We start from the raw sequence: 17,470 nt of genomic DNA, 5'->3' as shown, positions 1-17,470 counted from the left end.
ATTGCACCTTGTTTAGTTGAGTCAAAATGAATCACTTATCGTGGTCATTAAATAATCATTTTAGTCATTGTGTGAGCAGAAATGTCAAATATTTGCTGTTTTTAAACTTTCAGATAAGAGGCTTTCATAATTTTCTTTGTCACATGACAATAAATTGGATATCTTTGGATGTTAGACTGCTTGTAAGACATTTGAAGAAGCATTTTTACTGACAAACGATCGATCGTTGATTGTAAAGATAACTGGTGGATTGATCAATAATGAAAAGTAGTCGAATAGTCAAAGTATTTGCAGCCCTACAATATTAGTATGATGTATAATTTGTTTTTCTTAGCCTACTATTAATGTGTGAACTGAAATTGTTAAAAAAAAAAAAAAATACAAAAGCCGAGACTACAGTTATTTTCCTATAAAAGTTGGACAATTTGATTGTGATTTCGGGCAAAGAAAAAATATATTTCAATAAAAATAATTAAGAAAAAGAAAAGATTAACAGCTACAGCGGCTGTAAACACGGTTGTTTTCCGCCTGCAACTTCTCGCGAGGTTACGATCAGCACGGCAGAGAAAATGGAAGGCTGTGCTAGATAGCTAGCCGAGCGAACGTAACCGTAACTGGAAAATTTGTCATTTATATTGAAGGTATGATTTCAGTTTTCCTCAGATTGTGGGTGTACAATTGTGCAACATTTAACTCCTGTGCCGGTATCTTTGAAGACCATTAGCTTCCCACCGTATTGCTTTTGTTACCAGATAGTGTAGCAGCTAGCTTTCAGCTAAACTAGCTGCAGAGAACAATGTCAGTCGTCGTGTTCAACAAGACTTCTCCCTCTCCAGAAAAACTCACGAGTATTTGCAAGAACGTTTCGTTCTGTGCTTTTACAGTCGACTGAGTTCTGGTACTGAAATTAGGAAGGTCTGTTGTTTCGTTTCTGTTTTGCTAACGGGTGTTGGTTAAGTGTAGAGTACAGGGGCATTGTGGACAGCCCACCTATTTCTAATTCCTGTTGATCAGTCTCTGCTTAAATAAACCATTTGCTTTTTTTCATCCACTCAATTGTCAATTTATTAGATACACCTAAACCTAATGCAGTTTAATACATAATAACCAATCCTGGAATAAATCCTTCATGAAGGTTATAATGTGTAGTTTTTATTGAAACTGTGAAAGAGGTGTTGATTATGATGTATGGTCATTTTTGGAAGCTGCAATTTGTGGTCTTGTGATGCACTATGTTGACAGATGTTTCTGATATTTTTCAATGCCATTCTAATGAAAGAGAGTAGACTAAAAAACAGAAACACCTCGTTGTGTAATGCAACACAGCACCACAAACTACATCCTTATAAAATAATATAGAATGGAATCAACACCTCTTTAACACAGTTACAACAAAAAACAAACATTATAACTTTCAGGAAAGTAGGATTTATTGCACGACGGTTTTATCTTAGTTTGAGCTAGGTCTGCCTAATACACTGAAAACTGAGTATGTACAAATGCACTCAGCTGTTTGTTACCTAGACATAGGCTGAATAAATAAGAAAAGAAAAAAATTCTGTTGCATCTAAGTGTCTCTGAAGGATCATTTAACAAGTCAGTCAGACAATCATGCCATTACTAAAGAGATGTAGTCTTAAAGGGCTGCATTTCAGTCACCATTTAAAACTTGCTCCATTGCCTGAAAACAGAAACTAACTAATGTAAACGAGAATAGCTTTATTGCAAATTTGGCTGTATTGAAATACTGTATATGTCAGCAAAGAGTAGGAGGGAAGAAAATGGCTGAAACCAACTGACACTAGGTAGAATGCAAATGTGACACGATGATTCATGAGTAAGATAATTAGTGTGTTATGTCATCCATGGACATTTAGTGACTTTAGTGAAGATTTTAGCTTGAAAGTAGTTGTTAACAGTGGTTCTTCAAAAGTTTTCAACTACAACCTCAATTTCACCTGTTTACCATACATGGTTCGGCCATTTACTAGGTTTTGACCTAGTCTTGTTAGACAATTTTTAACATTTATACACTAAACAATAACTAGATTAATCAGTAAAAAAAATTCAGGTTTAACGATAACCACTTGGGGCTGCAACTAATAAATTAGTTCAGTGTATAAAATTTTCGAAAATAGTGAAAAATGACCCCTAAAATGTCAAGTCATGGTCAGGGATTATAAATGTGAATATATATTCAGTGACCAGTTTATAAGGTACACATAGCAAAAACTAATGCAATGTCTTATACCAGAGCTCTGCAATAAATCCTACCCTCATGAAGGTTATCATATACAGTGCTGGTTGAAACTGTAGCTGTTGAATTATTATAAACACCTATCAAGATAAAACAATTCTATAGTAGTTGAATCAACACTTCTCTAAAGCAGTGTCAACAAAAACTAAAAATTATAACCTTTATTAAGGTATGATTTATGTTGGTTAGACACCATTGGTTTTAGGTTAGTTTCTCATAATGCAATAGCAATTGACTGCATTGTAGAAGTATTAGAGGTATGTTTTTGAATTTAGTTTTTATTTTCAATGAAACTTTCAAATTGGAATGAATGGCGGTAAGTGCCATCACCTACACCAGTCGGTCTTTTAAAATTGAGTTAAACTGTTAAGCCATGTTTTTGTGTATCAATAATGACCTTTAATCTAATGGAGTTGCTTTGTTGTATTTCCCCTCCCTAATTTACCCAGGTACATAGAAAGACAAGTGGAATGACACTTCAAGCGTCCTGAAAATTAGGCTTTGGCAGCCATCAACTTATTAGTTGTAGAGGTACCTTGGATACTTTTTTTTCAGCATTAAGGCCTCATCCAATTTACCAATAGTTGACATTCCTTTACATTTGTATAGCAACAAATTATATCCTCTGTGTTTTGACAGCCTTGTTCCCTACGGATGTCCCAATGGAAAATAACCACATCACAGGTGATAATAATTCAGGTAAAGCTGATTTTGTGGTCTATAAATTGCTTCCATGGACAGACTGTAGCTGCAGATGAACATGAAAGACATGTTGGTTCGCATTATGTTAATTCTGTGTGTTCCTGTTTTTCAATAGAGGAACAGCAGAGCCAGACAGAAGGGGCAGAGTCGAACGTCAGGCCAACCCTGTCACAGGTTAAAAAGTCCTGGGGCTTCAGGCGGACAACGATCGCTAGACGGGAGTTCATGGAAGAAGTTGGAGACCTAACACACAGCCCTCCACTTGTAAGGAGAGGCAGAGGTCGTCGAACCAACCAGACACCTCAGACTACTACAGAGACCCGTGCCTCACAAAAAGCTACATGCTCAACTAGGAGTGTTATAGAGGACCTCGAGTGGTCTTCTCCATCATCACCTGCATCAGAGGAAAGCAAGCCAGCCTCGGAAGCTTCTGCAGGAGGGAGCCTTGACCCCAGCTTATGGCAGGATTTTGGGTCTGCTTTCCACACTGCCTTCTCACTACTTGGCGGGAATGAGGGCTTGTCGATGGACATGCCAGATGCACTAGCAACCCCTGATTATTTGGAAGCTACCGATGCCATCGAGGCCCTTCCTCCTCAGGCTATAGATGAGGTGCCTGATAATATGGAATCAGCTGATGACATGGAAATTTTGCAGACAGTTGCTCCTGACAATGTGGCAGGAGGGGAAATAGATGATGTGGTGTTGATCTCTAGTCAAGAAGAGGACAGTGATGAAATGACTCTGATGCAGATTAAGGAGCAGCTAGCATCTAAAAGCAAGCAGGGAGACACGAGAGCTCGAGGGGGTAAAGGTGGAAGGGGAAAGGCCAGAGGACGGGGTAGAGGCAGAGGGAGAGGTAGGGGCAGAGGGAAAGGAAGGGGCAGAGGGAGGGGCAGGGCAGTGGAGCTCCAGTCAAGCATTGCAGCTGATGTGGACAATGATGATGAGGTGATGCTTTTTAATGCCGCCGAGCCACAGCAGCAATTGCAAGAGGAGGAAAATGAACCACGCAGCCTTGCTGAAATAGAGATTTCATCTTCTCACTCTGATATGAGTCCTGCGCAGCGCTCATGCTCAGACTGCATAATCATAGACACTGATTTAGACCAGATTACTGATGTAACTCCTGGCCAGTATGATGATGCACCAGAGGAGGAGGAGGAGGAAGAGGAGAAGAAGAAAGACGATGAGAATGTAGGAGAGTATTCAAGCATATCGGACACTGAGGGTTATGACTCCAATGCCCTATACTGCATCTGCAGACAAAAACACAATAAAAGGTACATGCTCATTTCTGGTAACAAGATCTGTTGGACTGAGCTGCTCTTCCAGGGGTTTGCATACCTGAACCATCTGTCAGTTTCACTTCCTGATCACTACTGTTTGTTCACTGCTTCTTCTAGGTTCATGATCTGCTGTGACAGTTGCCAGGAGTGGTTCCATGGCAACTGTATTGGTATCAGTGAAACACAAGGCCGTATGATGGAGAAAAAAGGGCAAGAGTATATCTGCCCCCCCTGCACTACCAAGAAGCAACTTCAGTCTGAGCCTCACTCTCAGCCAGAGCCTGAGCTTAGCTTTTCCGAATGCGTGACACTAAGTCCTTCTGGTGAAGAAGGGGAGGGGCATGAGGAGCAGCAAGCCCTGAAGGTTAAAATTTCATTTGGATTGTCAGTGATCTCCAGATGGATCATTGATCATAGGCACAAAAAATAAAGATAATGAATGAAAATTGCTTTTCAACTTGTTTCCAGCTGTAGTTAGTATGTAGGTTGAATATTCGTCACTTCTGGGTGTCAGTAACTATGTAACGAATCAACACAGTGTAATATTTGTATTATGAGTCAATGGCTGATTTGCATGAAGGAAGTCTGGTGTCTGGTTCTAAGATGAGAATCGGTTTTCAGGAGACTGTGGTGGTGGAGGAGGAGGCGGAGGAGGCTCCTGTGATTAGGCCAGAGCCTGAACCCGAAGCTGAGATGGAGATGGACAGCTCTCTTCCCCTGTGCATTGGACCTGGGTGCCCCAAACAAGCCCTACCGGACTCTGTTTACTGTGGCACTGACTGCATCCTTCAGCACGCTGCTGTTACTATGAAGACACTGTCTGTCCCTAAGGCGCCTAAGTCCAGAGGGCGGCCACAGAGAAAAGCTGCCACTGCCAGACCCACTGCAAAGGTAAGGAATTTGAACATTGAGACTTAGACACTGAGACAGATGTTTGAGCTGTTCAGAGATATTTTCTTGTCGGGTCTTTTCCATAGTTTGTGTCTGTTTTTAATGTGAAACCACAGTGTAAAAATGAAGGCTTAAAAAATGAAATTATCTTTATTTTTGACCTCCTGTAAATATTTTCTTCCCAGGGTCAGAGGTCGGTTAGGATGTCTAAGAGGTTAGCAGGAAAAGCTGAGGAAAAGGGTGAAGAGGAGGACATGAAGGAAGATGATGGAGGGAATAAGGAGGCTGCATCTCCCTTAGCCTGCGACCCCAGTCTCACAGAAGTTCAGACCACTTCCATACCATCATCTAAGTTTTACACAGCGTGTATGTACCATTCACTACTCGTACACATTCAAATCACACAGCAGTTGAAACACTGTGCACAAATAGTTTCTATTGACATTAGAGATTTTAGTCCCTTTTTGAATCAATCAAGTACGTAACACAATCATACACAAGCACCCCCACACTCATACACAAACTCTTTCTCTCTGGGATGACTGATAAGTAGCAGGGGTCAGCAGTGGGTAAGTATGTTCACTTTTATAGTTCCTTTGTTGAATCTAAATGTCCAAAATGTTTTGCTCAAACGGCCTTCACTAGTCAGGACTCCAGTATTCAACAAATTGCACTTACTTAAACCAGTCTCATCACTGGAAACTGAGCAACACACCAACTGTGTGTGTATATGGGGTAGTGCTGGGTAGGCAGGGTGCTTTACTGCGCTTGGTTTTCACACCGCTTCCATGTTCAGTTTGTCTGAGGTCTTTTACAAACTCAAAGGTCCTCTCTGAAAAATATACATGAAAACCACTCACTGAATGATGAACACGAGATCGCAGAAGCTTTAGTTGGTAAAAAGGACGGCTTAACACAATGGCACTTGAGTCTTTTTTTCTGGAAACATCCTCATACTATGAATTGAGCTGCCGGCCGTTAAGAGTATGAAGAATATTCAAATGGATTTGAGAGTCAAGGTTTAGGGTCCATTTCTCACCGTAGAGTCCACATGAAGTGTATATTTTTACATGTTAATTTCAGTGCTGAACAGGAAGATGTTCACATATTCCCAATATTTAAGTAAGTTTTCCTATTGTGACATATCCAACATTAGCATTAACAGCTGTTTACTTACTTGTCTGGAAGAAATGTTGCGAGTTCACCATAAAACTTAATTACTTTTCTTTTCCAACCCCCTAGTTTTGCTTCTATTTCTATCACTTCTTTTCTTGTACTGTAGTTAGAATGCTAACCAGCTAACCCCGGCCCAGTGAGATTGTCTTGTCACTTTCTGATACCAAGTCACTGTAGCATCCAGTCTGCCCTGAAGAAGTAGCCCTGCGCAGAAGTCATATTATAACCTCTTGTAAATGCAACAATGACTGAAGCTCTTGCCAAGACTGGTAAGTTAACAGCTAATGTTGGCTATGTAGCAACAGCAAAATTTACAAATAGCTCCCTTAACATCAATTTTAACAAGTTTAAAGTCAGATACTCCAAAAACTCCATAACTCGCTTTTCAGACGTTTAGAGACATTGTGATAAGATTTTGTTTTGTCAAAATGCTCGTCAAGAACAAACACTGAAGCTCAATTAAAAGACATTATTAGACACCACTGTGGAAAGATGCTTATACATAGATAAAAAGAGAAGCTTAAAGAACCTAGCTGTGCAAACACATATACTACTGAAGACATTCTTTTAGACAAGGTCTTGACCCTCAAATCAAACAGCACAGTAAAAATGGTGGATTGACGTTTACCATTTTAAGGAAGAATAGAATTAACTTCTCCAAACTTAAGCTTCTTTTGTCAGTCAACATTTTTGAACACTTTACTGACCTGCTGTAGTTGATCTACAGCTGATTCAATGATAGAAAGCTAAAATTACAGCCACAGCACTCAGGATGTCTTGCCTTGGGGCATCAAACTGAGACTCCCACACATCAAACCTTTCACAACTCCTCAGTACCATCGATTACACTGGTTCTGTGAAGCCTGCTTGACAGTACTACATCGTAGTTCCCAAACCTTATGGATTTTCTAAATATTGTTCAGTTTTTCAAAGAAGGACCACAGTGTTGAAGTGCCAAGTAGGAAGGATGCAGAAGTTTTAAAAATGTAAGATTCATTTTGTAGGATACATTTTTTTTTGGCAGTTGCATAAAAAGTTGCGTGAGTAAATTAATACTAATTGCCGTACTTAATCTATGAAATGCACTTCATTACATATACATACAACATTTTACGACTTTCCTTGCCCTGGTGTCATGTGCAAACAACTTTCCAAGTCTGCGATACCTGAAGCCTTGTTTTTACATCAAGTCTCTTGATGCTACAACTTACAGTGCCTTAACCATCAACACTCAACACACAAACACACACTTGGACCAGTCGTTACACGGACACACCAATATTAGATTTGAAAGCATCCTGAATGAATAGGGACTGGGAATCTGGTGAGGAGGAGTTGACTTCTTGCTGCTGCAGAGACACAGGGGGAACTTGAGGATTCATCAGTGCACACGCTAGAAAGAGGTTCCACCCGGACTCCATCCAACAGTGAAAAGAAGACTTGTTGTTGCATTTACATGAAGATGATACTGAAGTGTCAGTGGGCCTCTGACAGTAAAATTCTCCATTCCTCTGAGCCTCTGAGAAAAGTCTGCAAATGGAGAAGCCGCATACAGTTCACCATGCACACGCATACAAAGTCTAGAGCTGGAGGATTTGTGGGACTTCAGTGGAGGATAGGCATCTTTTTTGTAACTGAGTGTGGGTATAGTGTTTAAGGAAGACTACTTGATCTACTCCACTACCGTATGAATACACCCATGCGCCTGACATTTTGAACCATATCCCCTTCAGTTTTGCTCACACCTTCACATACCCACGTCATATATCCATACAAACACGATCAGATCACATCTTTTATTCTTCTGTGGTTTCCTTTGAGCACCGATATTTCTAACCATTAAAACTAGTGTGGAACAACAGAACAACTTCACCTTACTTCCACTAATACTCTTCATAAACAAAAGTATACCACATAAAGGTAAATACAACAAACAGTAGATTTGCTTTTTGTGTTAAACTTTGTTGCAGATATATATAAACAGAATACAATGATAATATTTGGTGAGGGAACCAAATGATCAGTGCATCAGTATGATGCAACACATAGATTTCAGGTTAAAAAGAATAAAGTATAAAACTTAAATATGATTTTAAAAGATATATTATATATTGTCAAAATGTTACAGATGTAACCTCAAATCTCACTGCCAAGACAGAACCTGTAAAGGACCACGAACACTAGCCAAAAACAGAAGAAAGACAGAACTGCGTATTAAAGGTTCCCTGTGGAGTTTCCTTTTTACCTCTAGTAATGCTATGGTTTTTTTTTTTTGGTTTTTTTTTTTTAAAATGAGGGTGTCACTGTTTTGTTTGTCTCGAGTATGTACAAGGAAACACATGCACATGGGGTGATTCAAAGCACAGTCCTGCCAATGGTTTCCCTTGATTAACAGGCATCAGTAATACAGGAGTATGCTGCAGTGTGCCACAAAAGGAAGAGAATAAGAAGATCACAAGCTAGTAAACAGAGATGTAAACAATGCTCAATTTAAGATATTTAAAAAATAGGCTTTGGAAATGTTAGATGAGGAAGGAAATGCATTTCACATGCACAAATCACATTTGTTAGAGGTACACACTGTGTTTTGGTGAGTGACACTGACTGTAAACATAACTTTTGCTTGTTTACAAGAAAGTAAACTCCACAGGTCGCCTTTAAGTATGTGAAGTGATGGCTGCAAAACCTCCACATTCTCTTTGTATTCATATAAACATACAGACAACAAAGGAGATCTCTGTTTTTGCTATACTCAATATTTCTGTAGTTTCCTTTGAGCACTGAACCAGGGTCAGCCTTTACTCCGTTTCCTAACCTGTACAACTATTTAACGAGTGAAATTTCAAATTCTATGAAATTCAATCTTCAGTCAAAATGTTTGTTGAGTAAACAAAATGGTCAACATGTCAGTATCATGCAACCCAGAGATTTTGGCATCACTAGGTCGACCAAAAGGCAATAGGCTAATTCTTTCATCACTCACTTTAGTCTGGAAGCGTAAAATTGACACCCATCTGTGGACCTATCTGAAGTCAAGTTTGACAGCTAGGAGATAAATAGTAAAAGAGCCCTTCTCCGTCCCTCAAGAAGAATATAAGAACTGTGTATTAACTGTGTCACACATGAAATGATGGTAGCAAAGCCTATGAAGGTTAAAAGCCTGTTTCATGTTGCAAGAGGCCAGTGTTGGCTGGCTTTACTTGGCTTAGTCATCCAGTTAACTCGCTATGTGAAGGAGCCCCGTTATACACAAAATTAAAACATAAGCTTTCTTTCTTGCAAATTCACAGTAAGGTCACACAGTATATATTAACTAGCGTCAGGTCCCAGCCCAGTAAAGTGGAGGTGAACACGATGTGCTTGTGTTGGTAAAAAAAAAAAAAAAAAACATTAAAAAGAAACATATACATATATTTTCAATGTCCTATGTTCAGTTTTGCTAATCCACACACCTCATGATACTAGTTTTCATCATAACGTCTTGCTAGTAAAGCAGTAGTTCCAATGAAAAAGGTTAGTTTACAGTTAGTATTGAAGTGGTGGCAAGGCGTTTCTAAGATAAAAACCTTGGCCCATAAAAATGTGTCGCTAAATACCACTAAGCCTTTAGGTGAACTTACACTTTATTTTTAATTAGACACTTCCACACACAGTATGTTTTTGTCTACATTGTCCACATGAAGAAAAAAAACTAGATAGGTTGTTGAGAGAGAGAGAAGGTGTGTCATCAGACTTTTAACATAAGCTTTGGACTTGTGGATCAAAAATACCAATATGCTAGGAACCTAAGTAAAGGCCTGACCATGCCAAGGACAATAACTATAATAACACCTATGATCGTAACGATGTGGGCATCCACACTGAACAATGGCGTTCTGTAAACAGCGGGGCCAAGTGCACACTGCGCACCACAGCCGTGTTGGAGCAAAACACAAAACACCTACGACTGATCTCGAGTGTGACTCCAACTGCTTTCCAGATTTTCTTCTTGTTCGTGTCTTTATAAATTATGTATACTTTATCAAACAGGGGTTTGGGGTTTTGAACTTTAGTTATGACTCTCAACTGCCATGTTGAGCGTGACGTTTTGACTAGTCAATCAGATGCTATGCTTACCTTTTTGTACAGCAGGTCTGCGTAAGGGGCTGAAGCATTTCTGGTTAGTGCGGCAGGCGCCTGCCTGAAGTCATGTATTCTGATTGGCTGTCAGTATTTTGTTCATCAAATCTCTCTGAAAGTGATCCCAAAGATATTGTTCGCCAATGTTGTTGTGGTTATAGTTGTGATGGAGACTCGACCATCCTCTTGAGTTAGAACGATTTTTAAAATGATATATTTAAAGTTACAGTTATAGTTCTCGTTCTTGGTGTGATGGCCATTAAGTATATATACTGATGGCAAATAGAAATGTATCACTACAATAAAATACAAATATAGTAATGACAATAACAGGGAAATAAACTACAACAATTTCTTGAAAGTAATAACGATCAATGGTAGTCATTCAGCAGTCTGGCACATCCCCTGTTGCAGCTCCCTCTGCTTGGCACCCCATGGAGCCAACGAGCCTCTTAATGTGCAGCTGTGAGGTGCTGACACTTTTCTAGAGAAAACCCTGACTAAGCTGCTGGCTCTCGGCAGGCAGAGGTCATGTCTCCGGCCGTTGTGTTGCAGGGCGTCTCACAGGTTCTCAATGGGGCTGAGGACAGGAGATGTGGCAGGCTGAGATGCCATCTGCCAACCAGCAGTCCTCAGGGCAAGTGTGACCTCGTGACCAGAGACTTTCTACTGATGAACGGTGGCGTTGCTGTTCCCAGTGTTGGTGCCTTACTGTACTGCTGCTCATAAAGCTTAAGACAAATTGATACATTTCTGTCACACATACAACCTGTATCTGTGCTTTCATAAAATGTTTCTTTTCCATCAGTATATATAGTATACAATATGATTTCCATAAAGCCCTGGATTACAAAGTTTTACATGTTCAAAGTGACTTCTTGACAAAACATATCCATAAATAATGTATCCAAAAAAAGAGCAAGAGGAAAAAAAGAAGCAAATAACATTTACAGTTTGGTTAGAGATGATCTGTGCATGATGACTATAGTGGTAATGATGAGTTTTCTAGGTGGATTTTCCTACAATACATAATGCATGAATTTTATACCAGATAGCTTTTATTTTTTTCATACACTAACAGACGTTTTGCTTACTAAATCCCACATCTGTTGAGTTGAAAGTTGCCTTCAGTGATGACACCCCCGCCCCCCCATTCAGTTTTCCCACCTGTGTTTTTTGACTTTCACTATTAGTGGGAGGGAAACACAGAACTATCACAAAGTATAAAATAACTTCACCCTTCAACAAGTACTTTGCATAAGCAGATACTGAGTCTTTTTTTTAATTTAGTTTTTATTTTTCATTTTATATTTTTCATTCAAGTGCATATTGGAAGGATGAACTGGGATATAATTTTTCATCATCTACTTTAGAGTGTAATGGATTAAAGAAGACATTCTTAAAAGTTTATCTCATTCATGCAGACCAGTTCATTGTTGTTTACAAGATATGTTTTTTCAGCTTATTTGAAATCCAGATGGGTGACAAAGGAAAAACGATCTTAGTAAGGTGTTGGGCCACCATGTCTTGCCAGAGCAGCTTCATTGCTCCTCAGCGTTGATTCTACAAGTCTGAACTCTTCTAGAGGGATGAACACCATTCTTCCAAAAAGATATTCTGTCATTTGGTGTTTTGATGATGGGGTGGAGAGCGCTGCCTAACATGCTGGTCCAAAATCTCCCATAGGTGTTCCGTCGGGTCGAGATCATGTTGACTGAGAAGGGCATAGTATATGATTCACATCATTTTCATACTCATCAAACCATTTAGTGAATCCTCACGCCCTATGGATGGGGGCATTGTCATCTTGTTTTTTTCCAGGTTTTTCCCTCGATTTGTCACTCGTCTGTATATTTATATAATAATTATATATATTAAGGATAACAGCTCCTAAGAAATAGTTATGTAGTTTTATACACCAAAACCGCAGACAGCTGGTATTGAATTAATCTTTTCAACTTCCTCATTTTTATATATTTCTTCAAGAAAAAGGGTTGGGGCCCTTTTATTCTAATCTAAACTGTCCATGGGAGTCGCTTTTGCAAAGAGCGACCTCTTTCTGCATCATTGTTCGTCCGCTGCCTTTGGTTGAAATCTTGCACTTTATTGCCAACATCACTGTCACCTTTGACTCATGGCAAATCTTGTTCTATGTTACACAACACAAGCACACAACGACACCCAACGTGTTTATAAAAGCATTGTTGAGCCGTGGTTGGTCTGAAATCACTGGAAGGGACAAAGTCCACTGTCTTGATACAGTCGTCTCACTATGGAAGAATTTAAGTCAACGGACAAATTCCTTGCTGTGTGCACATCGTGTTCCGTGAGTGTTATTGTTTTGTGATGGCAAGGTCATAAACTGTATCAGGCAGAACCATAAGACTGGGTCTGAGTCAAGCTTTCACTGAGGGCCGTTTCTTTCTTTTTACTTTTTAAAACACTGTCAGTAAGTTTCACCCCACTGCACTGAAGATGTAAACAACTAAGTACAATGCTGGCTTTTTGCTTTTCATACAATTTGGAAAAGGCCTAATCAGCTCATATACACATATATATGATGCTTCATTGGTTTGGTGAATCGTCCTGCTAGGGGTCTCTTGGTCACTTGTCATTATTATACATTACATGGGATTTCAGTATTACAGACACCTTAAAGTTAACTTTTGGTCAATTTTTAGCCACAAGGTATTGGGTAGTTACAGAAAATCATTAAATTTATTCTTGATTGAATTATTTCTATCTTAGATTAAATTGAATTTCTAGATTTTACAGTGGGAGTCTTGTGTTGAGCTTGAGTGCAGTGTGATCACATGATGTAGTGTTTAGTAGGCAAGAGAAAGATGTGATTTCCATTATTTGGTTGGCAGTAAAATGTTGGTCAGGGATAGCAGCTTGTTTTCCGCACCTTGGTTTAATGCATACTGGTAATCTTCAGCTTTGAGAAGTGAGTCCAGAAAGTGTTTTATGTTTGAGTAAAATAGGTATTTACTACGAGAGATGCCACCAATAATGTCAGGTGTAAGCCAAAATCTTTTCTGTCATTTTCTCTTGAATCTCCATTGTAGGTCTTTGTTGAATTTTAAATCTCATTACTACTGTGTCTCCATGTCATGCTGTCAAAGCTTGTATTTTCCACAGAATGGGTCTTCTAACGCTTGCAATATTTTCGGTACCTCAGTGTCTCAAGCATTTAATTCTAAGACACGAGCACCCTCTACTGGCCAAACAAATAACATGCAACCAAACAGAAAACACTGTAGACATTCCCAGAATTTCGCAGTTTGTGAGAGATTATGCTTCTGTATTTTTAGTTTGTAGAATGTAGTAAGGATGTATCAACTATTCAGATAATGACTGCACATTTCATGCAGCATCTTAACAAACACAAGCTCTTCTCCTGGGATCTCCTTACAGTCAATTGCCCCAAAGGTAAAAATCCCCTGTAAACCACATGGCATGTTGTATATGGTGACTCATGATGTGACTAATGGCTTCCCCTGACCAAGTTAATAGGAGTCTAATAAGCTTGTATCAACATGCTGTATTCCCTTCAGTGGGGTGTGTGGCGATGAAATTTCTTATGCTCCGCATGTAAACCTGTTCTCATCAAGGGAAGAAGGATACAGGAACCAAAACAAATCAAAACTAAGTCTGTCAGTCGTTTTATAGAAGGAGGAATTCCTACATATTTTCCCATAGACACATTCTGTAAAAGTCTCTTTACAGTTGGACTTATATAATTAAATATTATAAAATGCAGGAAAAATGTGTTAGTTGTAAAAGGGAAATGCTCATGTGTTTTCTTGATGGGACTTTCTTGATCTATATCGCTTTTATAATTGTCCATCAAATATAAGCCTATATTATACAGCCTAACACTTCAGGAAGTCACTTCTCTCGGCCAAGAAATAATATGCTTCATTATCCACAGTAAAACCACAACTCCTTTGTCCACTTCAGTTGTTAATTAAACAAGATTAAACTTATAAAATAAAAATTAATTACTAAGCTTTAGAGCTGCCAGTAGGTGGACTTTGTTACCTTTGGATGAAGCCAGGTAGTTGTTTCCCCTGTTAAGACAATGCTTTCTTAGCTGCAACTTAATATACTTTTTTACAGTGCACTCTCGGCAGGAAAGCGAAGAATTGTTTCCTAAAACGTCTTACTACTTTTCTAAGGACAAACAGTAGTTTAGTTAAACTAAAAAAAGGGAAAGCGATCCAGTTCTGGAGTCATCTGGCATGGAGAGTGCAATGTCAACATGAATACATGAGGAACTTAGTTGTCTTATGTTTAAAATAAAACTCTGCAGACTGTTGGCCCTTTGTGGCACATGATTTACACATTTTGACTAAGACCTTTGGTTCTCACATTGGAGGATAACTTAATTCCATAAACAACCCAAAGACAACCCCAGCACATTTGGCCTGTTCACATACAGTAGTAAATGCTGTTTACACATGCAGGCAGCTGAGCAGATACAGAGCTGAAGTGAGAGAAATGGCGACATTGTGTATCATAATGCTTTCAGCAAAGACGTTGACCAAACTGTCCATGCATTCATACTCACACAAGTCCGACCATAGTATACCATAGACCAATAAAGTGTAAAATAAAATATACTAACATTTATAACATACAAACGATTTCAGTAACTTCAGTTACAAAATTTAAGAATAGGGAAATTAATTACAGTGAAATATTGTACAATATATAGTGCATAATACTACTTTAAAATATTTTTTGTAGTAAGAAATTCAGTCAGTATCATCTTGCTTATCAAAGCACAACATTTTTTCTTTTCCTTCATGATTTGGTTAATGAACTAGCAATGCAGTAATGTCTGTTGCCCTAATCTATCACACGCTCATAATGTCTTTCCAGCTGTGTTTTTAATTGGTCTTTGCTGCAACATATTCCAGACTTCAGGATAGAGCCATAAGCCATGTGGGGAAAAAAAGAGAACTGATATATAGGACCAGTTGGTTATGACAGTGTTGTTCCATGATGGTTGGTACAGTGATTATGAAGTGTGGACATATGCCAAGTAGAGATATAGATTCATGACTACAGCTACTTAACCACTTGGAAATTTGATTCAGGCAAATAAAATCTGCAGACATTTAAATTTGGCTTTGTACAAAGGAAGGCCTGTCAAAGTTGCTATTACAGATCAGAGAGACCCAAGTCAAGCGTTTTGTTAGTACCTACTTTACAATCAGACTGAATTGTCATTTCATTTCGCTGAACAAATCACAAGGAAATTCCTATTGCCACGTGTCAGAAAACAAGGTGTAGTGGTGAGAAGTTTCCAGTTATTGCAATCATTTTTGTCACTGGCATCAGAGAAGAGGACTCCAAAGCTGTAATCTCAAAGCTTCCGAGTCATAGTGGTGATATTCAGTGAGTTATTTTGGTTTCTAAGAGAAATTCCTCTGGAAAAATGTGAGAAAATTCCAGGAAGGTAGAAAAGCCTCTGGAATCATGGAGCATCTTAATCCTTAAGATTCCTTCTAATATGAGCGGTTGCTCAGCGAAGGGATGAAGACTTTTATGGAGCTTAGGAGTTTCTCATGTAGAGAAGAAAATGACAAAAAAGTTATATGAAAAACAGGAAAAGAATACAGTGTTACAATAAAAAGGAAAAATGAGACAGTATGGGGGATGATGTTTGTGGTTGATCACGATCTCATTACAGATACAACACTAATTAGACCGATGCTATTATGTTCTCAATGGTGTTTCACAGCCTCGTCGTGTTTCATTCTCATCAGATATGTACATCTTGTGAACTCAGAAAACGGCACAGTGCACAGGGAATCTAGTTTACGTAGGCCAGGATCCCCCAGAGTCTAGACGCTGGTGGTGGTGGAGTAAAGTCAGCAGGTGGTTGATGGAAACATTCATTTCAATCTCCTGGAACATCCTGGTGGTAATGCTGGTGATGGGGAAGGGGTGGGTTGCACAATAGAAGGCGTGAAAGACAGAATGACAGAATTGCAATGATGTTCAAACAGCATCTTATGGGCCGATTGGCTCCAAGAAAAATCATTGGCTAGACACGGTGACATCAGAAGTAACAGAGAAGTTTAGAGCAAGGAGAAAACAGCAGAAATTCACCTACAGAGGAAGAAAGGCAAAATGTAAAAAGAGATGATTGTATGATTACAAAGTAGTTTCAAAGGAACAGTATGTATTTGAAACAATTTAAAGAGGAGTGCTGAGATTTTCCTCTATTGACCACTGACAGGTTCTAAATGAGTGTATCGTACCTTGAAACCACATTAACTCACTGAGATGGATGCTCTTGTTTCTTCCTCACTCTGACTGACACACACACACACACACATACACATACGTACACACACATATGCATAACAATGCATAAATAAAGATTCTTCATTCTTTACCTCATAGATGAAGAAAGTGACTCTTTCACATATTTGTATATTTCTTGTTTCCTTCTTTTCTTACTTTATTATTTAATTCGTTTTTTCATTCATTGGTCTACCTGCTTGTCAGTGGCCTAAAGCAGAAATGGACGTTTCTTCAGATGACACACTAAACCTTGATCATTCACTCACTTCATTTATTCCTTTATTTAATACTGTATCTATTGGAGTATGTTCTTTGGTCATCTGTTTGTTTGTTTAACTACATGTCATTGTACAGAATTAGTTCTCATTAATGTAGTTACAGCTTGCCTTGACACTGCCCCAGTCTGTTAGTCTGTCAGGAATACTATGAAACACGTAGTAGGCAGGGAGCCAGATTTCAACCCAATTGTAACCCAGTGCTTCTGTAACCAATAAGAGCTTATAAATGAAAAGCTGGTTTGAGTAGGTTCCTCACATCAGAGATGTCACAGTCAATTTTGCCGACTCCAGATGGCTTAACATTGAATTACACCATCACACGTCGACTCATATGTACAGCAAATCATGGCCCTGTGGCTCAGTGGTTAGCTAAATGTCCCAGCCTCCCCAGTTGCATGGTCTTGTGGTCTCATGGTCTTGTGTTTGTATGATTTTTT

The 17,470-nt window shown here is 39.0% G+C and overlaps 1 protein-coding gene across 2 annotated transcripts in view; it reads left to right on the top strand.

The window, feature by feature from the left end:
• The first annotated feature begins 36 nt into the window (after nt 1–36).
• Nucleotides 37–17,470, top strand: part of si:ch73-181d5.4 (uncharacterized) — a 34,495-nt gene continuing 17,061 nt past the window's right edge. The window contains exons 1-7 of one of the 2 annotated variants that reach the window (XM_056384664.1): nt 37–641; nt 2,707–2,788; nt 2,897–2,941; nt 3,075–4,242; nt 4,366–4,612; nt 4,870–5,139; nt 5,325–5,505. In XM_056384664.1, coding sequence (XP_056240639.1) covers nt 2,920–2,941; nt 3,075–4,242; nt 4,366–4,612; nt 4,870–5,139; nt 5,325–5,505 — 1,888 coding nt within the window. In that variant the 5' untranslated portion in view covers nt 37–641; nt 2,707–2,788; nt 2,897–2,919. Of the gene's footprint in view, nt 642–2,706; nt 2,789–2,896; nt 2,957–3,074; nt 4,243–4,365; nt 4,613–4,869; nt 5,140–5,324; nt 5,506–17,470 lie in introns of both variants that reach the window. The other variant, XM_056384663.1, reaches the window with a different exon arrangement.

This window comes from Seriola aureovittata, chromosome 9 (genome assembly GCF_021018895.1).
Source record: "Seriola aureovittata isolate HTS-2021-v1 ecotype China chromosome 9, ASM2101889v1, whole genome shotgun sequence".
Classification (NCBI taxonomy): Eukaryota; Metazoa; Chordata; class Actinopteri; order Carangiformes; family Carangidae; genus Seriola; species Seriola aureovittata.
This window is presented reverse-complemented; position numbering and strand designations above follow the sequence as displayed.